Here is a 23,032-nt window from a genome sequence, read left to right on the forward strand (position 1 = left end):
AAATCCTTTTGGCCTCTGGTCCGTAAAATGGAAACAGAAACATCAGTTTCAAACAGATTGCCCAAAGTTGCTATGTAGATGAATTAGAGACAACATATTTGACATCAATTCTTTATTTCAGCCCACTGCTATATATAATAGCAGGCAGGTGGGAATGAGATTTCAGCTTTATAATTTCAGCCATTTTTAATAAAGGAAAAAAAGGCTCTCAAGAATAACAGTCTATCTTTACTAATGTTATTAAAAACAACATACATACAACAGCATAATCATCATCTTGCTTGAGTCCAGCTGATGACCTCTTATAGGAACTTGTTTTAATATATGAGAAAAATGATCTGTCCATGATTCCTTTCTCTTTTTATAAATAATATTGCAAGATTAATAACATGACAGACATAACAGGGAATAACCAAATAATATACCAGTGTTTAACTCACAGTCTAAATTTCCAATTGTCAATCTACTTTTAAAATAGCTTTTGGTAGCACAGTCTAAGTCATTATCCTCCAGGCTTTATGATCTAGCGCTAACTGAAAATATACTTAAGTCTGTCTCTACTAAACCAAACTAATACATAGTATGTCTACTCCTTTTATAGTTACACCAATAGTAGAATTTGGCCCTGAGTATTTCGACGGTGTCATTATTAAGTCTGGAGACAGTCTTAGAATTAAAGCTCTGGTACAAGGACGGCCAGTACCTCGAGTTACTTGGTTCCAAGATGGAGTAGAAATTGAAAAGAGGATGAATATGGAAATAACCGATGTCATTGGATCCACCAGCCTCTTTGTTAGAGATGCTACCCGGGACCATCGTGGTATATATACAGTTGAAGCCAAAAATGCTTCAGGCTCCACAAAAGCAGAAATTAGAGTAAAAGTACAAGGTACTTTTAAAATAGCTTCTTACTCTTACAATTTATGGGATTTCAATTAGAGAAATGCCTAATTTTATTTTAAAGGACAAGGAAAACGAAACTAACCCTGGGACCTTTTTGTTATAGATACACCAGGAAAAGTGGTTGGACCAATAAGATTTACCAATATTACTGGCGAAAAGATGACATTGTGGTGGGACGCTCCGCTTAATGACGGCTGTGCTCCTGTAACTCACTATATCATTGAAAAACGGGAGACCAGCAGACTTTCTTGGGCTCTAATTGAGGATAACTGTGAAGCCCACAGTTACACTGCCATTAAACTAATAAATGGCAATGAATACCAGTTCCGTGTTTCTGCAGTTAATAAGTTTGGTGTTGGCAGGCCACTTGATTCTGACCCGGTGGTTGCTCAAATACAATACAGTAAGTACTCATTTTTACTCAGTGGTACTATTTCATACAATTCACTTTCTAAGCAAATGTGTCTCATTGATTTTTCTCCCCCATTTTACAGCTGTTCCTGATGCCCCTGGCATTCCAGAACCTAGTAATGTAACAGGCAATAGCATTACCCTCACATGGGCTAGGCCAGAATCGGATGGTGGCAGTGAAATTCAGCATTACATCTTGGAGAGGAGAGAAAAGAAAAGCACACGATGGGTAAGAGTGATCAGCAAACGACCAATCTCTGAGACGCGATTCAAAGTCACTGGTCTGACAGAAAGCAATGAATATGAATTCCATGTCATGGCTGAAAATGCTGCAGGAGTGGGACCTTCAAGTGGTATCTCAAGACTAATTAAATGTAGAGAGCCAGTCAGCCCACCAAGTGCTCCCACTGTGGTCAAAGTGACAGACACATCAAAGACAACTGTGAGCTTAGAATGGTCCAAGCCAGTGTTTGATGGCGGCATGGAAATAATTGGGTATATTATTGAAATGTGCAAAGCTGAATTAGGAGACTGGCACAAGGTGAATGCAGAGGCATGTGTGAAAACAAGATATACTGTCACCGATTTACAAGCAGGTGAAGAATACAAATTCCGGGTTAGTGCTGTCAATGGCGCTGGAAAAGGAGACAGCTGTGAAGTGACTGGCACAATCAAAGCAATTGACCGATTAACAGCTCCTGAGTTAGACATTGACGCAAACTTCAAGCAGACTCACGTTGTTAGAGCTGGGGCCAGTATTCGCCTCTTTATTGCCTATCAGGGTAGACCTGTTCCTACAGCTGTGTGGAGCAAACCAGACTCTAACCTTAACATTCGTGCTGACATGCATACAACAGATTCCTTCAGCACCCTTACCGTGGAAAACTGCAACAGAAATGATGCTGGGAAATATACCCTTACTGTGGAAAACAACAGTGGTAGTAAGTCGATCACATTTACCGTAAAGGTGCTAGACACTCCAGGCCCACCTGGCCCTATTACCTTCAAGGATGTGAACCGGACATCTGTTACATTGATGTGGGATGCCCCTCTCCTTGATGGTGGTGCTCGAATCCATCACTACGTGGTAGAGAAGCGAGAAGCAAGTCGCCGTAGCTGGCAGGTTGTCAGTGAAAAGTGCACTCGTCAGATCCTCAAGGTCAGTGACCTGGCAGAAGGCATTCCATACTATTTCCGAGTTTCTGCAGAAAATGAGTATGGTGTTGGTGAACCCTATGAAATGCAAGAACCAATTGTAGCCACAGAACAGCCTGCTCCGCCTAGGAGACTTGATGTTGTTGACACAAGCAAATCCTCTGCAGTCTTAGCTTGGCTTAAACCTGATCACGATGGAGGCAGCCGGATCACTGGCTACCTGCTTGAAATGAGACAAAAGGGATCTGACTTCTGGGTTGAAGCTGGTCACACCAAACTGCTGACTTTCACGGTGGAGCGCCTTGTTGAGAACACTGAATATGAATTCCGTGTGAAGGCCAAGAATGATGCTGGCTACAGTGAACCCAGGGAAGCTTTCTCTTCAGTCATCATCAAGGAGCCTCAAATTGAACCCACTGCTGATCTCACTGGAATTACCAATCAGCTCATAACTTGCAAAGCAGGAAGCACTTTTACCATTGATGTGCCAATCAGTGGTCGTCCTGCCCCCAAAGTAACATGGAAACTTGAAGAAATGAGACTTAAGGAGACTGATCGAGTGAGTATCACAACAACAAAAGACAGAACCACTCTGTCTGTAAAGGACAGCATGCGAGGTGACTCTGGCAGATACTTCTTGACCCTGGAAAATACAGCTGGTGTTAAAACATTCACCATCACAGTTGTGGTCATTGGAAGGCCAGGTCCGGTAACTGGCCCCATTGAGGTCTCATCTGTCTCATCTGAATCATGTGTCTTGTCATGGGCTGAACCTAAAGATGATGGAGGCACCGAGATTACTAATTACATAGTTGAAAAGCGTGAGTCGGGTAAAACATCTTGGCAGCTCATCAATTCCAGTGTCAAGCGCACCCAAATTAAAGTCACTCATCTCACAAAATACATGGAATATTCTTTCCGTGTCAGTTCAGAGAACAGATTTGGTGTCAGCAAGCCTCTAGAATCAGCACCAATAGTTGCTGAGCATCCATTTGGTAAGAGAAATAACAACCATATTGCAAATTCTCTATTATTAACCATTTACTCTGAATTGTACAAAACTATATTCTCATTTGATATCTTTGTTTATATTTAGTCCCACCAAGTGCTCCTACCAGACCTGAAGTCTACTCTGTATCTGCCACTGCCATGTCTATTCGTTGGGAAGAACCATACCATGATGGTGGCAGTAAAGTCATTGGCTACTGGGTTGAGAAGAAAGAACGAAACACCATTCTTTGGGTGAAAGAAAACAAAGTGCCATGCTTAGAATGCAACTACAAAGTGACCGGTTTAGTAGAAGGACTGGAATATCAGTTCAGAACTTATGCACTCAATGCTGCAGGTGTTAGCAAAGCCAGTGAAGCTTCAAGAGCTGTAATGGCTCAAAACCCAGTTGGTATGTATCAGAATTTAAGGGTGTATGTATGCCCACACACACATATATATGGAGCCCTGGTGGCACAGTGGTTAAGCACTCAGCTGCTAATCAAAAGGTTGGCAGTTCGAACCCACCAGCCGCTCCACGGGAGAAAGATGTGGCAGTTTGCTTCCATAAATATTTACAGCCTTGGAAACCCTATGGGAGAGTTCTACTCTGTCCTACAGGGTCTCTATGAGTCAGAAATGACTCAATGGCAACAGTTTTGATATATATATTTGGTACTAGTAGAATTCAGCATTGTATTTTTTTAACCTTATTTTTGCATTCCAGATGCACCAGGAAGACCAGAGGTGACAGATGTCACAAGATCAACAGTGTCACTGATTTGGTCTGCCCCAGTATATGATGGAGGCAGCAAGGTTGTAGGCTACATCATAGAACGTAAGCCAGTCAGTGAAGTCGGAGACGGTCGCTGGCTCAAGTGCAACTATACCATCGTGTCAGACAATTTCTTCACTGTGACTGCTCTCAGTGAAGGAGACACTTATGAATTCCGAGTGTTGGCCAAGAATGCGGCAGGCGTAATTAGCAAAGGGTCAGAATCTACAGGTCCTGTCACTTGCCGAGATGAATACGGTAGGAAATAGTCAACATTCTTCATTTAAATTATCACAATTTATGTAAAAATAAACTGTCAGATATTCATTTGTATGGTTTGCCTATTAACAGCTCCACCCAAAGCCGAACTGGATGCCAGATTACAGGGCGATCTGGTGACCATCAGAGCAGGCTCAGATCTTGTTCTTGATGCTGCAGTTGGTGGCAAACCTGAACCCAAAATTATCTGGACCAAAGGAGACAAGGAACTAGATCTCTGTGAAAAAGTGTCTTTGCAGTATACCGGCAAACGAGCAACCGCCGTGATCAAGTTCTGTGACAGAAGCGACAGTGGTAAATACACTTTAACGGTGAAGAATGCCAGCGGAACCAAGGCCGTGTCTGTCATGGTCAAAGTACTTGGTAAGACTGTCAATGCTTTTATTTTATAGCATTTTTAAGTGTAGGAAGAAAGAATGATCTTTGTCACTGCATGTCATTACGTCTGTTTCAGATACACCTGGCCCATGTGGAAAGCTCACTGTCAGCAGAATATCAGAGGAGAAGTGCACTTTAGCCTGGAGCCTTCCTCAGGAAGATGGAGGAGCAGAAATAACTCACTACACTGTGGAAAGACGCGAGACTAGCCGGCTCAACTGGGTAATTGTTGAAGATGAATGCCCAACCCTATCCTATGTGGTTACCAGGCTCATCAAGAACAATGAATACGTATTCCGAGTGAAGGCAGTGAACAAATATGGACCTGGTGTACCTGTTGAATCAGAGCCAATTATTGCCAGAAATTCATTCAGTGAGTATTAATACTTTTAAACAATTTGGTAGTTGAAATGTAATGGGATCAGGAGACACAAGTCTTGTCAGTAGTGATTTGGTATAATTCTGACCATCCTTCTTTTTATAAAAATATAAACAGCTATTCCATCACAACCCGGCATACCTGAAGAAGTAGGTGCTGGCAAAGAGCATATCATCATTCAGTGGCTAAAACCTGAATCTGATGGTGGCAACGAGATCAGCAACTACCTAGTAGACAAACGTGAGAAGAAGAGCCTGCGCTGGACACGGGTCAACAAGGACTACGTGGTGTATGATACCAGGCTGAAGGTGACTGGCCTCATGGAAGGGTGTGATTACCAATTCCGGGTGACCGCAGTGAATGCTGCTGGTAACAGTGAACCTAGTGGTGCTTCCAACTTCATCTCATGCAGAGAACCATCATGTGAGTTCTAAGAATCATACATAATTCTACTCCATCAAGACGGTATTATAAATAATTTTCTACCATTCCATTTCCAAAAACTTATAGAATTTATGAATGATCTAGAAAAGTATATGCTTATTAGAGTGATCTTAAATATAGCATAATTCAGAGAACATCTTAACTACAACTTCTATTGATTAAGCTAGCAATTAGCATTGCTGAAATTGTTGCAATATTTTCCAATCTATGAAAAAAATAAATTATTCTACTGCCAATATGAAAGGGACATATTTTATATAAGTCTTCCTAAGAATGGAGAAAAATGCATTGTACTGATAATAACTACTAAAAAGAAAAAAGGCAAAATCCCTTTTAAGAAGAGGCTTAGCAGGATCATAAAGTCTCTAGTATTTGAATAAGTAACTAACAAGATAGTTGTCACAAGACCTTCATCCTTTTTCAGAGTTTGAACCCAGGAACTAAAAGGAATAAATCTCTGGGACTGAATGGGGAAGCTGAGGAAACTGATTTCTGTACTCATTAGAAATGTAGAGGTCACAAGTGATGTCAACCCTGCAAAAGATGAGCAAATAAAGAAAAGTCCCTGAAAATGGGTGCTTTAAGCAATGAGCTTAGCTAGAAGGGGAAGAATACAGCCAAAGCAGAAGGAAAGAAACATCTATCTTTCCAAAGTAGTTCAATTCTTAAAATAATAATTATAATAATAACAATAAAGATAGTGATAGTGATAATACAGAACACAGTGCTGTCCTGTAAAATCAGAAGAGCCCAATTACAAAGACTGTCTTGGTGAGTGTGGAAACAAAGAGCATTAATGTCTTTGTGAATCATGAAAACCAAAAATACAAATCTCAAAGTTTCCTCATTTGTATAATATCTGTATCCACCTTATTAAATTCCACAGATACCCCTGGACCACCTTCTTCCCCAAGAGTTGTAGATACCACCAAGCACAGCATTAGTTTGGCATGGACCAAGCCCATGTATGATGGTGGTGCTGACATCATAGGATATGTTCTTGAAATGCAAGAAAAAGACACCGATCAGTGGTACCGAGTGCATACCAGTGTCACAATAAGAAATAATGAATTCACTGTGCCAGACCTTAAAATGGGTCAGAAATACTCTTTCAGAGTTGCTGCTATGAACGTGAAGGGTATGAGTGAATACAGTGAATCAACTGCCGAAATTGAGCCCGTGGAAAGACTAGGTATTTATAATATAAACCTTTAGGTGAATTATTCTCATCACACCTGTTTATGAATTAATCAAGTTTGACATTTACTTTCCAGAAATACCGGATCTTGAGCTTTCAGATGATCTAAAGAAGACTGTGACCCTCAGGGCTGGGGCCTCGCTGCGCCTGATGGTGTCTGTATCTGGAAGACCACCTCCCATCATTACATGGAGTAAGAAGGGCATTGACCTTGCAAGCCGGGCAATTATTGACACCACTGAAAGCTACACTTTACTTATTGTGGACAAAGTTAATCGGTACGATGCTGGAAAATACACAATTGAAGCCGAAAATCAATCTGGCAAGAAATCAGCAACAGTCCTTGTTAAAGTATATGGTAAGCATTTTTCTTAAAATTGACTATGCTAAGAGTGAGGAGTCCCTGAGTAACACAAATGATTAAGCACTATACTACTACTAGTACCTTGGAAGACAGGCCTGGTGATCTGCTTCTGAAAGGTCACAGCCTTGAAAACCCGTCCAGAGCACAGTTCTACTCTAATACATATGGGGTCACCATGAGTCAGAATCCACTCAACAGCCACTAACAATAACTTGCTAGGAGCAGAGTCTCTAAAAATATATACCTTGACCTACAATCGATCACCTCTCAAGAGATGAACTACATTAATTATATTTCCCTGCCAAAAAAAAAAAAAAAATCTATCAAATAGGAACCTAGTGTGGATTTTTTATTCTATTTTTTAGATACTCCTGGTCCCTGTCCTTCAGTGAAAGTTAAGGAAGTATCAAGAGATTCTGTGACTATTACTTGGGAAATTCCCACAACTGATGGTGGAGCTCCAGTCAACAATTACATTATTGAGAAACGTGAAGCTGCCATGAGAGCATTCAAAACAGTAACGACCAAATGCAGCAAAACACTTTACCGAATTTCCGGACTTGTTGAAGGAACCATGTACTATTTCAGAGTGCTGCCAGAAAATATTTATGGCATTGGAGAACCCTGTGAAACATCTGATGCAGTTCTGGTCTCAGAAGTGCCTTTAGCGCCTACAAAATTAGAAGTAGTTGATGTCACCAAATCAACTGTTACCGTTGCCTGGGAAAAACCACTCTATGATGGTGGTAGCCGACTCACAGGGTATGTTCTTGAGGCCTGCAAAGCTGGCACAGAGCGGTGGATGAAGGTTGTCACTCTAAAACCCACAGTCCTGGAGCACACTGTTATCTCCTTAAATGAAGGTGAACAGTACTTACTTAGAGTGAGGGCACAGAATGAGAAAGGCGTGTCAGAAGCCAGAGAGATCATCACAGCTGTGACTGTACAAGACTTGAGAGGTATGTACTGGTTCTGGATAACCAAAAAGTAACAATAATAATAAATTAAAAATTCATGACACATTGTCTAATTTCTTCTTCATAGTGCTGCCAACGATTGATCTTTCTACAATGCCTCAAAAGACCATCCATGTCCCAGCTGGCCGACCAGTAGAACTAGTGATACCAATTGCTGGTCGTCCACCTCCTGCCGCTTCCTGGTTCCTTGCTGGTTCCAAACTGAGAGAATCAGAGCGTGTTACAGTTGAAACTCATACTAAAGTAGCTAAACTAACCATCCGTGAAACCACTATAAGAGATACTGGAAAATATACACTTGAATTAAAGAATGTAACTGGAACTACTTCAGAGACAATTAATATTATCATTCTTGGTAAGGATTATGACAAAGATAGAAGCAAGTTGTTGATTTTGATTTGAAATTAAAATTAATTTCCTGGACTTCTTTTTCTTTCACAGACAAGCCTGGTCCACCAACTGGGCCTATCAAGATTGATGAAATTGATGCTACTTCAATTACCATTTCCTGGGAACCACCAGAGTTGGATGGTGGTGCTCCACTGAGTGGTTATGTAGTAGAACAACGTGATGCTCATCGTCCAGGATGGCTGCCAGTTTCTGAATCAGTGACTAGACCAACATTTAAGTTTACTAGACTCACTGAAGGAAATGAGTATGTGTTCCGTGTGGCTGCAACAAATCGCTTCGGAATCGGCTCTTACTTGCAGTCTGAGATCATAGAATGTCGCAGTAGCATCAGTAAGTGCTTGGATCCTTCCACCATTCTCTCCATCTCCGATTCTGTATGTCAACAAAGGAATTTGTAATATGCCCTGATGCACACAAAAACAGACCACAAAATGAACCTCAGTCTTTCTGAGGTTTCTAAATCTCTTTTTCTTGGAGGCTTTCAACATTGTTAGACTTTTTTTTTTAATGTAATCACTTTTATGAAAGAGGGAAGGAGGAAGGACTGGATATCTTATAGTGAGAAAAAATACACAATGTGTGCATAATAAATATTTATAGAATTGAAGTAAATGAGGGACATCAAGAAAAGTACAAAAGTGAAAACACTGGGAAAAGAGTCACTAAGGTCTTATATACTATTTAAGATATCCACTCTTTAATTTTTTTCTTATTGCCATATTTTGTTTACCTCTGTCTTGCTGCAGGTATTCCTGGACCCCCAGAAACATTACAGATACTTGATGTCTCCCGTGATGGCATGACACTTACTTGGTATCCACCAGAAGATGATGGTGGCTCCCAAGTGACTGGATACATTGTGGAACGCAAAGAAGTGAGAGCAGATCGATGGGTCCGTGTAAATAAAGTACCAGTGACGATGACACGATACCGTTCCACTGGCCTTATTGAAGGCTTAGAATATGAACACCGTGTCACAGCCATTAATGCAAGAGGGACTGGTAAACCAAGTCGTCCTTCCAAACCCACCGTTGCCATGGATCCGATTGGTAAATACATTTTGTTTAAGTGAGGTTTATTGAAGTATAATTTATATATAGCAAAACCCACCCTTTTAAAATACACAGTTCTGTGAGTTTTGAAAGATGTATACTGTTATGTAATGACCACTACAATCAAGATATAGAGTATTTCCATCATCCCAAAAAGACCCTCAGGCCCTAGCAACACTGGTATACAAGATTTTATATTCTCTTCTTGAATCTGCTTCCTTCTCTTTAAAGTGGGAATCATAATATATGCCCTATATCAGTTAAAATTTTAAGACAAGTTAATATTTCTGAAAGCAGTTTTTAAAAAATTGTTTATAAAATTTAGTAGTTGTGATCACAAATAAAGTATATCTAAGACAAAGAAAAAAGCAAGAGCTTTCAGTATTTTTAACTGATAAAATAAATTTTTACAAAATAAAAAATATTCTAATGCAAACACTCCATGTGTCAGCAATTTACTGAATTTGTTAGATGCCACAGTTGATTTTCAGCCTTACAACAACCTTGCTTAACAAGTATGTTGTCGTCTTATTCAGCTCCTCCAGGAAAGCCACAAAACCCAAGAGTTACTGATACAACAAGGACATCAGTCTCCCTGGCATGGAGTGTCCCAGAAGATGAAGGAGGATCTAAAGTCACAGGCTACCTGATTGAAATGCAAAAAGTAGATCAACATGAATGGACCAAATGTAACACTACCCCCACCAAGATTCGGGAGTATACTCTAACACACCTACCTCAGGGTGCTGAATACAGATTCCGTGTCCTAGCTTGTAATGCTGGCGGACCTGGGGAGCCCGCAGAGGTACCAGGAACAGTCAAAGTCACCGAAATGCTTGGTAAGATATATGATCGTTTGCTTTCTGCTATGATTTCCCTAAGACATTTCCCAACCAAAAAAAAAAATTCTAAACTATAACCCTACATTTCTCCCCAGAATATCCTGATTATGAACTTGATGAAAGATACCAGGAAGGTATCTTTGTAAGACAAGGTGGAGTCATCAGACTTAACATACCAATCAAAGGAAAACCATTCCCAGTATGTAAATGGACCAAGGAAGGCCAAGATGTCAGTAAGCGTGCCATGATTGCAACCTCTGAAACACACACTGAGCTTGTAATTAAAGAAGCAGACAGGGATGATTCTGGCACTTACGACCTGGTTCTGGAAAACAAATGTGGCAAGAAAGCTGTTTACATCAAGGTCAAGGTGATTGGAAGTCCCAACACTCCAGAAGGGCCACTTGAATATGATGACATACAAGCTCGCTCTGTGAGGGTCAGTTGGAGACCTCCTGCTGATGATGGTGGTGCCGACATTACAGGCTACATTCTCGAGAGACGAGAAGTACCTAAAGCTGCCTGGTATACCATTGATTCCAGAGTCCGAGGTACATCTCTGGTGGTAAAAGGCCTCAAAGAAAATGTGGAATACCATTTCCGTGTTTCAGCAGAAAACCAGTTTGGCATAAGCAAACCCCTGAAATCTGAGGAACCCGTCATACCCAAAACACCACTGAGTAAGTGCTCTTTCCACCAAAAAAACTGTAAATTCTTTCAGTTTCTCTTTTATTTTAAATGAATGCCGTCAGTTTACAAGGTTCAGGACTGTACTCTGATGCATGTGTGTTTTCCACTTGATATTCCTAGATCCTCCAGAGCCTCCAAGCAATCCTCCAGAAGTACTCGATGTGACCAAGAGTTCCGTTAGCCTGTCCTGGTCCCGGCCCAAAGATGATGGTGGTTCTCGCGTCACCGGCTACTACATTGAACGCAAAGAGACATCAACTGACAAGTGGGTCAGACACAACAAGACTCAGATAACCACCACAATGTACACTGTCACCGGCCTTGTGCCTGATGCTGAGTATCAGTTCCGCATCATCGCGCAGAATGATGTTGGCCTAAGTGAGACCAGCCCTGCTTCGGAACCAGTTATTTGCAAAGATCCATTTGGTAAGCAAGGAGTTTCTAAAGGGGTTAAATTCAAAGAAGCAAGCCAGCTTTCATCTTTTTATTTTATTTCAGCAATAAAATGTATTTCCCTTTTTAATTGTTTTAAACTATTCAGATAAACCAAGCCAACCTGGAGAACTTGAGATTCTTTCAATATCCAAAGACAGTGTCACTCTACAGTGGGAGAAACCTGAATGTGATGGTGGCAAAGAAATCCTTGGATACTGGGTTGAATATAGACAGTCTGGAGACAGTGCCTGGAAGAAGAGCAGTAAGGACCGTATCAAGGACAGGCAATTTACAATAGGAGGTTTGCTGGAAGCTACTGAATATGAATTCAGAGTTTTTGCTGAGAATGAGACTGGACTTAGCAGACCTCGAAGAACTGCTATGTCTGTCAAGACTAAGCTAACATGTAAGTAGCCTTTAGTTCTCTGCTGATGAATGACAAACTAAACAACATATTGAAGCTAATTCTTCCTCTGGACTAAGTAGATGTCTGGGAAGTTTTAGCGGAAAGCAAGTGTTTGGAAAGAAATCACTCACTCTAGTATATGCACACACAGGCTATAGTTGGTAAGTTCTATAGGAACCATTCCAAGCATATAACCTCAGCAGGAGATGTTAGGTGCAGTGAACTGAGCACGTTCCTGGAAAAATTTCTTCCTCTAGTGCAATGGTTTTTGTATACCTCCTAACAAGATTTGAAGAGTCAACAAATGTACCCTATTTCACTGAACCTAAGTAATAGCAAGGATACTACAGGTTTACAGAGAGAACTCAAAACCCTATACGTTGCTAATACCATACCAATCATAAAGAGAAAAGGCCTTCTACAAAATGTTGTGAAGGTGTGCTCATTGAATCTGTATTTATCGTAAGACTAGCAAAATCACTGAAGGAGATTTTAAGAATTAGACTCATATGTAAATCATGATATCTAACAAAGTATTAGTCAACAGGATAAATTCACTCCTGATATACAAAGAAAGGATTATAGATTCAGCAGTAACAACAATACATTTAATATTATTTTTCATAACTTACAGCTGGCGAGGCCCCAGGAGTACGCAAAGAAATGAAGGATGTTACTACCAAATTGGGTGAAGCTGCTCAACTCTCATGCCAGATTGTTGGAAGGCCTCTTCCTGACATTAAATGGTACCGATTTGGTAAAGAGCTCGTACAAAGTCGGAAATACAAAATGTCTTCAGATGGACGCACACATACTCTGACGGTAATGACAGAGGAACAAGAAGATGAAGGTGTCTATACCTGCGTGGCTACCAATGAGATTGGAGAAGTAGAAACCAGCAGTAAGCTTCTCCTGCAAGCAACACCACAGTTCCATCCTGGTTACCCACTAAAAGAGAAGTATTATGGTGCTGTGGGTTCTACACTTCGACTTCATGTTATGTACATTGGCCGTCCAGTACCTGCTATCACTTGGTTCTATGGCCAGAAACTTTTGCAAAATTCAGAAAATATTACTATTGAAAACACTGAGCACTATACTCATCTTGTCATGAAGAATGTCCAACGTAAGACCCACGCTGGGAAATACAAAGTTCAGCTCAGCAATATTTTTGGAACTGTTGATGCCATCCTCAATGTGGAAATACAAGGTATCTTCTTTTTCTTTCAGTGCCTTATATTTTTAAGGAAAAAAAACCTTGGGGAGCACATCATGAAAACCACTACAATTGTCTTTTTTCTCCGACAGATAAACCAGACAAACCTACAGGACCAATTGTGATTGAAGCTCTATTGAAGAATTCTGCTGTGATCAGCTGGAAACCACCTGCAGATGATGGAGGCTCCTGGATCACCAATTACGTGGTGGAGAAATGTGAGGCCAAGGAAGGGGCAGAATGGCAACTGGTGTCTTCAGCCATCTCAGTGACAACCTGTAGAATTGTGAACCTCACAGAAAACGCTGGCTATTATTTCCGGGTTTCGGCTCAGAACAGCTTCGGCATCAGTGAGCCTCTAGAGGTCTCATCAGTTGTGATCATTAAAAGTCCATTTGGTGAGTGCAGCCTGATTTGTATATCTCCAAACTGTTTTTAACAGAAATAAATTTTGTAAGGAAATAGAAGATTCAGATAAAGTCTAAGATAAAGTCTAAATGCCAATTTTTGCATTTCAAAGAGGGGAAATGTATTCCCTATCCTCCTCTTTAAATGTATTCCCTATCCTCCTCTTTAAAAAAGGAACTTTTCTGGGAGTAGGTTTCTTAGCACAAAATAACCAGTTTAATTTTTCTGGAATAGCTGTTTTTTAATAGAACTTGGGCTCATCACATTCTGTTTTAAAAACAGGCTTTTAAATAAAGCTGTTTCACCTCATGATTCAAATCTTTTTTCTTTTTTTTTAATAGAAAAGCCAAGTGCTCCTGGCAAACCAACTATTACTGCTCTCACAAAAGATTCTTGTGTTGTGGCTTGGAAGCCACCTCCCAGTGATGGGGGTGCAAAGATTAGAAATTACTATCTTGAGAAGCGTGAGAAGAAGCAGAATAAGTGGATTGCTGTGACAACAGAAGAAATTCGAGAAACCGTCTTTTCAGTGCAAAACCTTATTGAAGGTCTTGAATACGAGTTCCGTGTGAAATGTGAAAACCTAGGTGGGGAGAGTGAATGGAGTGAAATATCAGAACCTGTCACTCCTAAATCTGATGTCCCGATCCAGGCACCGCACTTTAAAGAGGAACTGAGAAATCTAAATGTCAGGTATCAGAGCACTGCTACTTTGGTCTGCAAAGTGACTGGTCATCCGAAACCTGTTGTGAAGTGGTACAGACAAGGCAAAGAAATCATTGCTGATGGATTAAAGTACAGGATTCAAGAGTTTAAGGGTGGCTACCACCAGCTCATCATTGCAAGTGTCACGGATGATGATGCCACAGTTTACCAAGTCAGAGCTACCAACCAAGGGGGATCTGTGTCTGGCACTGCCTCCTTAGAAGTGGAAGGTAAGAACAAATCAGTAAACGTAAGTTTGGTGCTAGATAACATATTAATTTGGGGAAGAGGGGTTGTATTTAAATAGATGTTGTTTGGTGTTGCTAAACAATATTCTCTCTTCTTTTATTCTGATACAGTTCCAGCTAAGATACATTTGCCTAAAAATCTTGAAGGCATGGGAGCAGTTCATGCTCTCCGAGGTGAGGTCATCAGCATCAAGATCCCTGTCAGTGGCAAACCAGATCCCGTGATCACCTGGCAGAAAGGACAAGATCTCATTGATAATAATGGCCACTACCAAGTTATTGTCACAAGATCCTTCACATCGCTTGTTTTCCCCAACGGAGTGGAAAGAAAAGATGCTGGTTTCTATGTTGTCTGTGCTAAAAACAGATTTGGAATTGATCAGAAGACAGTTGAACTGGATGTGGCTGACGTTCCTGACCCACCCAGAGGAGTCAAAGTTAGTGATGTCTCAAGAGATTCTGTCAACTTAACGTGGACTGAGCCAGCTTCTGATGGTGGCAGCAAAATCACCAACTATATTGTTGAAAAATGTGCAACTACTGCAGAGAGATGGCTCCGTGTAGGACAGGCTCGAGAAACACGGTATACTGTGATCAATTTATTTGGAAAAACAAGTTACCAATTCCGTGTAATAGCTGAAAATAAATTTGGCCTGAGCAAGCCTTCTGAGCCTTCAGAACCAACCATAACCAAAGAAGATAAGACCAGAGCCATGAACTATGATGAAGAGGTAGATGAAACCAGGGAAGTTTCCAAGACTAAAGCATCTCACTCTTCAACCAAGGAACTCTATGAGAAATACATGATTGCTGAAGATCTCGGGCGTGGACAGTTTGGTATTGTCCACCGTTGTGTTGAAACATCCTCAAAGAAGACATACATGGCCAAATTTGTGAAAGTCAAAGGGACAGATCAGGTTTTGGTAAAGAAGGAAATTTCCATTCTAAACATTGCTAGACACAGAAACATCTTATATCTCCATGAATCATTTGAAAGCATGGAAGAATTAGTTATGATCTTTGAGTTCATATCAGGACTTGACATATTTGAACGCATTAACACGAGTGCTTTTGAACTTAATGAAAGAGAAATTGTTAGTTATGTCCGCCAGGTCTGTGAAGCACTTGAGTTCTTACATAGTCATAACATTGGACACTTTGACATTAGACCAGAAAATATCATTTACCAAACAAGAAGAAGCTCCACCATTAAAATCATAGAATTTGGTCAAGCCCGTCAGCTGAAGCCAGGGGACAACTTTAGGCTTCTGTTCACTGCCCCTGAATACTACGCACCGGAAGTCCACCAGCATGATGTCGTCAGCACAGCCACAGACATGTGGTCGCTTGGAACCTTGGTATATGTGCTGTTGAGTGGTATCAACCCATTCCTGGCTGAAACTAACCAACAGAAAATTGAGAATATCATGAATGCTGAATTTGCTTTTGATGAAGAAGCATTCAAAGAGATTAGCATTGAAGCCATGGATTTTGTTGACCGTCTGTTAGTGAAAGAGAGAAAATCACGTATGACAGCATCTGAGGCTCTCCAGCACCCATGGCTGAAGCAGAAGATAGAAAGAGTCAGCACTAAAGCTATCAGAACATTAAAACACCGGCGATACTACCACACCCTGATCAAGAAAGACCTGAACATGGTTGTGTCGGCAGCCCGAATCTCCTGTGGTGGTGCAATTCAATCTCAGAAAGGAGTGAGTGTTGCTAAAGTTAAAGTTGCTTCCATTGAAATCGGCCCAGTTTCTGGACAGATAATGCATGCAGTTGGAGAAGAAGGAGGACATGTCAAATATGTATGCAAAATTGAAAATTATGATCAATCTACCCAAGTGACCTGGTACTTTGGTGTCAGACAGCTGGAGAACAGTGAGAAATATGAAATCACCTATGAAGATGGACTGGCAACCATGTACGTCAAAGACATTACCAAATTCGATGATGGTACCTACAGATGCAAAGTAGTCAATGACTATGGTGAAGACAGTTCTTATGCAGAGCTATTTGTTAAAGGTGTGAGAGAAGTTTATGACTACTACTGCCGTAGAACCACAAAGAAAATTAAGCGCAGAACAGATACAATGAGACTCCTGGAGAGGCCACCAGAATTTACCCTGCCTCTCTATAACAAGACAGCTTACGTGGGTGAAAATGTCCGGTTTGGAGTAACCATAACTGTCCACCCAGAGCCTCGTGTAACGTGGTATAAATCAGGTCAGAAAATCAAACCAGCTGATGATGACAAGAAGTACACATTTGAGTCTGACAAGGGTCTTTACCAATTAACCATCCACAGTGTAACTACAGATGATGATGCTGAGTATACTGTTGTGGCAAGGAACAAATATGGTGAAGACAGCTGTAAAGCAAAGCTGACTGTAACCCCACATCCACCTCCAACAGATACAACCTTAAGACCCATGTTCAAACGGCTACTAGCAAATGTAGAATGCCAAGAAGGCCAGAGTGTCTGCTTTGAGATCAGAGTGTCTGGCATCCCCCTGCCAACATTAAAATGGGAGAAAGATGGTCAGCCACTGTCCCTCGGGCCTAACATTGAAATTATCCATGAAGGCTTGGATTATTATGCTCTGCACATCAGGGATACTTTGCCTGAAGACACAGGTTATTATAGAGTCACTGCCACAAACACAGCTGGAGCCACCAGCTGCCAGGCTTACCTACAAGTGGAACGCTTGAGGTACGTCAAGCAGGAATTCAAGACTGAAGAGGAGCGCGAACGACATGTACAAAGACGAATTGACAAGACACTAAGAATGGCTGAAATTCTTTCTGGAACTGAAACTGTGCCACTGACACAGGTAGCTCAAGAGGCTCTAAGAGAAGCTGCCATCCTTTACAAACCAGCTATAAGCACAAAGACTGTAAAAGGGGAATTTAAACTAGAGCAGGAAGAAAAGAAGGAGGAAAGAAAACTCCGTATGCCTTATGAAGTACCAGAGCCACGCAAGTACAAACAGACTACCATAGAAGAAGACCAACACATTAAGCAGTTTGTGCCTATGTCTGACATGAAATGGTATAAGAAGATACGTGATCAATTTGAAATGCCTGGGAAAATTGACAGAGTTGTACAGAAAAGACCCAAGCGCATCCGCCTCTCAAGGTGGGAACAGTTCTATGTGATGCCTCTTCCACGCATTACAGATCAATACAGACCTAAATGGCGTATTCCCAAGCTGACCCAAGATGATCTTGAAATAGTGAGACCAGCCCGCCGGCGTATGCCTTCTCCCGATTATGACTTTTATTACAGACCTAGGAGACGTTCTCTTGGTGACATGTCAGATGAAGAATTACTCCTTCCCATTGATGACTACTTAGCAATGAAAAGAACAGAGGAAGAGAGGCTGCATCTTGAAGAAGAGCTTGAATTAGGTTTTTCAGCTTCGCCCCCAAGCCGCAGCCCTCCACGTTTTGAGCTTTCTAGTCTCCGTTACTCTTCACCACAAGCTCATGTAAAGGCGGAGGAAACAAGAAAAGACTTCAGATATTCAACCTATCATGTTCCAACTAAGGCTGAAACTAGTACAAGTTATGCAGAACTGCGGGAACGGCATGCCCGGGCCTCGTATAGACAGCCGAAACAACGGCAAAGAATCATGGCTGAGAGAGAGGATGAAGAATTGCTTCGTCCAGTTACAACCACCCAGCGTCTCTCAGAATATAAAAGTGAGCTTGACCACATGTCAAAAGAAGAAAAGTCTAGAAAGAAATCAAGACAACAGAGAGAAGTGACAGAAATAACAGAAATTGAGGAAGAATATGAAATTTCAAAACATGCTCGAAGAGAATCATCTTCATCCGTGTCTAGACTACTGAGACGACGGCGCTCCCTGTCTCCAACTTACATTGAGTTAATGAGGCCAGTGTCTGAATTGATCCGGCCACGTCCACAACCTGCTGAGGAATATGAAGATGACACAGAAAGAAGGTCCCCTACTCCAGAGAGAACTCGCCCACGTTCCCCCAGTCCCGTGTCTAGCGAGAGATCACTCTCAAGATTTGAGAGGTCTGCAAGATTTGATATCTTCTCCAGGTATGAGTCCATGAAAGCTGCTCTAAAGACTCAGAAGACATCAGAAAGGAAGTATGAAGTTTTGAGTCAGCAGCCTTTTACGCTGGATCACGCTCCTCGAATAACACTGAGAATGCGCTCTCACAGGGTGCCATGTGGCCAAAATACGCGTTTTATCTTAAACGTTCAGTCTAAGCCAACTGCTGAGGTTAAATGGTACCACAATGGTGTAGAACTCCAAGAGAGCAGTAAGATTCATTACACCAACACGAGTGGGGTCCTGACCCTGGATATTCTGGACTGTCATATTGATGACCGCGGAACATACCGTGCTGTGTGCACCAACTACAAAGGTGAAGCTTCTGACTATGCAACCTTGGATGTAACAGGAGGAGATTATACCACCTACGCTTCCCGGCGCAGAGATGAAGACGTCCCCAGATCCGTTTTCCCTGAGCTGACAAAAACAGAAGCATATGCAGTTTCATCGTTTAAGAAAACATCTGAGATGGAAGCTTCTTCTTCAGTCAGGGAAGTGAAATCACAGATGACAGCGACACGGGAAAGTCTCTCATCATATGAACACTATGCATCTACAGAAATGAAAAGCGCTGCATTAGAAGAAAAGTTGCTGGAAGAAAAATCCACACACAGAAAGATTAAGACAACTTTGGCAGCAAGAATTCTAACGAAGCCACGGTCCATAACTGTATATGAAGGCGAGTCTGCAAGATTTTCTTGCGATACGGATGGTGAGCCAGTACCCACCGTTACGTGGCTGCGTGGAGGACAAGTAATACGTGCTTCTGCCCGCCACCAAGTGACCACCACAAAGTACAAGTCGACCTTTGAGATCTCTTCAGTCCAGGCTTCAGATGAGGGCAGCTACACTGTGGTGGTGGAAAACACTGAAGGGAAGCAAGAAGCACAGTTTACTTTGACTGTTCACAAGGCCAGGGTCACTGAAAAGGTTGTTACATCACCACCGAGAGTCAAATCCCCAGAGCCTCGAGTGAAATCTCCAGAAGCAGTTAAGTCTCCAAAACGAGTGAAGTCACCGGAACCAGTGACCTCTCACCCAAAAGCCACATCACCCACAGAGACAAAACCCACACCAACAGCAAAAGTTCAGCAGCTGCCAGTCTCTGCTCCACCAAAGATAATTCAGTCTTTGAAAGCAGAAGCTTCTAAAGATATTGCAAAGCTGACCTGTGCGGTGGAAAGTAATGTATTATGCGCAAAAGAAGTCACCTGGTATAAAGATGGCAAGAAGCTGAAGGAAGACGGGCATTTCCAGTTTCATTATTCAGCAGATGGTACCTATGAGCTCAAAATCCATAACCTCACAGAATCCGATTGTGGAGAATATATTTGTGAGATTTCTAGTGATGGCGGAACTTCCAAAACTAACTTCCAGTTTGTGGGCCAAGCTTTTAACAGCATCCATGAGAAGGTGTCAAGCATATCAGAAGCCAAGAAATCAGCTCAGAAAACTGCTGAGTCAACAGAAACCAAGAAAACAGCACCAAAAGCTCCTGAACCAATTTCCTCAAAGCCAGAAATCGTTATTGGGCTGCAAGATACAACTGTTTCTTCAGATAGTATTGCTAAATTTTCAGTGAAAGCTACTGGAGAACCCTGGCCAACTGTCGTCTGGACAAAGAATGGAAAGGTAAACAATTCTTAAATTTTATCTTTAAAAAAAAAAAAAACTCCTTCCTTCATCCCCATCTCCAAATAAAGCTTAAAATTAAATGACTTCTTAAAAAAATCAAATCACATATTCTGTTACACAGGCTATTACACAAGGAGGTAAATACAAACTCTCTGAAGACAAAGGAAGATTCATTTTAGAAATACAAAAGACTGATACTTCTGACAGTGGACTTTATAATTGTACAGTAACAAATTCAGCTGGATCTGTGTCTTCTAGCTGCAAATTAACAATAAAAGGTAGGTTGGCTTTTGTTCTTACGGTGTTAAGAAAACAATATTAAATTTTTAAACACCCCTCCATTAAACACACACACATAAAAGTATTAAAATAAAACTTTTCCAAGTTCCAGAATACCTTTTGTACACAAATGTAGAACACACATATTTGAAGTTAGAATCTTTTCTATTAGCATAAAAAGCATTTATTAAGTGCCTAATTGTATGTGCTGTTAGATAAGATTCCATAGAGCCAGCCCTTCCTCCTAGGAATGTCTAAGAATAAAGTCAGATATATATACAAGCTTCCCTAAACCTTCACTGTTTCAATTTTCCAAGCAGAATGAAGTCAACGAAAGACTTACATCATTTTTCCCAGTTAAAACTAGTTTGCTTTCATGTCAATCTTCTAAAATATAAATTTTTGTTAATCTAAATCCATAAACCCACTGCTATCAAGTCGATTCCAACTCATAGCAACCCTATAAGGCAGAGTAAACTGCCCCATAGGGTTTCCAAGGACTAGCTGGTGGATTTGAACTGCCGCCCTTTTCGTTAGCAGCCTGAGTTCTTCACTACTGCGCCAATCTAAATCCATACATCTCCTAAATCCTTTGACTATTCTTTTCAAGGCTTTTTTTTTTTTTTTCTCCTTAAGTCATAAGAATTATCTTCAGAATCTGAACCTGAACTTAGTTTATGGAATCATCGCACTGATCTCATAAGTCATGCATGACAATTTTCCAAGATCCGGGCTGAGAAAATTAAGTATTATCCAGGCCGTACACATAAGTAGACATTTTTTCTTTCTCCGTAAATTATTCACATGCAGAATCTACAAAAGAGAGTAAAAGTTGGGGCCTTTTTCCATTAAGTTTGCCTTATAGAGGTTTCTTTTTTAGTTGCAGAAGACTCTGAGGCACAGAAAGTGTCTACACAAAAGGCCTCTGAAATTACATCTCAGAAGAAGGCAGTTGTCCAAGAGGAAATTGCCCAAAAAGACCTAATTTCTGAAGAAATCAAGATGTCAGAGGTGAAATCTCAAGAAAAGTTAGCCCTCAAGGAGGAAGCTTCCAAGGTCCTGATTTCCAAAGAAGTCAAGAAATCAGAAGCAGCCTCCCTGGAGAAATCCTTTGTCCATGAGGCAATTACTAAAACATCACAGGCATCAGAAGAAATCAAAACTCATGCCGAGATTAAAGCATTTTCTACTCAGATGAGTATCACCGATGGTCAAAAAGTGACTTTAAAAGCCAACATTGCTGGTGCCACTGATGTGAAATGGGTACTGAATGGAAGAGAGCTCACCAACTCGGAGGAGTACAGATACGGCGTCTCAGGCAGTGATCAGACCCTAACCATCAAGCAAGCCAGCCACAAAGATGAGGGAATACTGACCTGCATAGGCAAGACCAGTCAAGGCATTATCAAGTGCCAGTTTGATATGGTTCTGAGCAAAGAGCTCTCAGATGCTCCAGCCTTCATCACCCAGCCCAGATCTCAAAATGTTAATGAAGGACAAAATGTTCACTTTTCTTGTGAAATCAGTGGTGAGCCATCCCCTGAAATCGAATGGTTTAAAGACAACCTACCAGTAAGTTTAGTTATGATCATATTATTGCAGAAAATTTAGAATGCCATATCTACTGCTGAAGACCTAAAGAAACACTTCTTTCTTCTTTTTAGATTTCTGTTTCTTCGAATATCAGTGTAAGTCGCTCCAGAAATGTATATTCTCTTGAAATCCGAAAGGCAACAGTAAGAGACAGTGGAAAGTACACAGTTAAGGCGAAAAATTTCCGGGGCCAATGTTCAGCGACAGCTTCCTTAACGGTCCTTCGTAAGTATATCTTTGCTGTTTTCGTTACTTGGTTAAGGTCTTTATGTGGTATTTGGTTTTTTGCCTTTTTCTTCAGAGCACAACAAACTCTCAGAAATCTGGTTAAATTACATATATAAGAAAAGAAGCACAGGCATCCTGTGTGAATTCATCCTTATGGTCACCAAAGAAACACAGGCATCCTGTGTGAATTCATCCTTATGGTCACCAAAGAAGCACAGGCATCCTGTGTGAATTCATCCTTATGGTCACCATTTTTTTTTTATTGTACTTTAAGTGAAAGTTTAGAATTCAAGTTAGTCTCTCATACAAAAATTTATACATACATTGTTACATGAGCCTAATTGCTCTCCCGATACCGTGACAGCACACTCCTTTCCACCTCGGATTTCCCATGTCCATTCAACCAGCTCCTGACCCTCTCATCTCGCCTCTGGACAGGAGGTGCCCATTTAGTCTCATGTATCTACTTGAGCTAAGAAGCACACTCTTCACGAGTATCATTTTATGTCCCATAGTCCAGTCTAATCTTTGTCTGAAGAG

At 41.1% G+C, this 23,032-nt stretch overlaps 1 protein-coding gene across 1 annotated transcript in view; it reads left to right on the plus strand.

Moving 5' to 3' along the window:
* The window catches only part of TTN (titin), a 271,570-nt gene that overhangs the window by 246,054 nt on the left and 2,484 nt on the right, over window positions 1-23,032 (plus strand). The window contains exons 289-313 of the mRNA XM_004375465.1: window positions 602-889; window positions 1,007-1,306; window positions 1,398-3,464; window positions 3,566-3,868; window positions 4,184-4,489; window positions 4,583-4,873; window positions 4,965-5,261; window positions 5,385-5,690; window positions 6,598-6,903; window positions 6,986-7,267; window positions 7,639-8,232; window positions 8,318-8,605; window positions 8,692-8,991; window positions 9,408-9,710; window positions 10,250-10,552; window positions 10,651-11,235; window positions 11,366-11,671; window positions 11,787-12,086; window positions 12,721-13,296; window positions 13,395-13,700; window positions 14,052-14,645; window positions 14,775-20,389; window positions 20,514-20,670; window positions 21,552-22,243; window positions 22,336-22,489. Coding sequence (XP_004375522.1) covers window positions 602-889; window positions 1,007-1,306; window positions 1,398-3,464; window positions 3,566-3,868; window positions 4,184-4,489; window positions 4,583-4,873; window positions 4,965-5,261; window positions 5,385-5,690; window positions 6,598-6,903; window positions 6,986-7,267; window positions 7,639-8,232; window positions 8,318-8,605; window positions 8,692-8,991; window positions 9,408-9,710; window positions 10,250-10,552; window positions 10,651-11,235; window positions 11,366-11,671; window positions 11,787-12,086; window positions 12,721-13,296; window positions 13,395-13,700; window positions 14,052-14,645; window positions 14,775-20,389; window positions 20,514-20,670; window positions 21,552-22,243; window positions 22,336-22,489 — 15,819 coding nt within the window. The remainder of the gene's footprint in view (window positions 1-601; window positions 890-1,006; window positions 1,307-1,397; window positions 3,465-3,565; window positions 3,869-4,183; window positions 4,490-4,582; window positions 4,874-4,964; window positions 5,262-5,384; window positions 5,691-6,597; window positions 6,904-6,985; window positions 7,268-7,638; window positions 8,233-8,317; window positions 8,606-8,691; window positions 8,992-9,407; window positions 9,711-10,249; window positions 10,553-10,650; window positions 11,236-11,365; window positions 11,672-11,786; window positions 12,087-12,720; window positions 13,297-13,394; window positions 13,701-14,051; window positions 14,646-14,774; window positions 20,390-20,513; window positions 20,671-21,551; window positions 22,244-22,335; window positions 22,490-23,032) is intronic.

Source organism: Trichechus manatus, unplaced genomic scaffold, assembly GCF_000243295.1.
Source record: "Trichechus manatus latirostris isolate Lorelei unplaced genomic scaffold, TriManLat1.0 scaffold00037, whole genome shotgun sequence".
Lineage (NCBI taxonomy): Eukaryota > Metazoa > Chordata > Mammalia > Sirenia > Trichechidae > Trichechus > Trichechus manatus.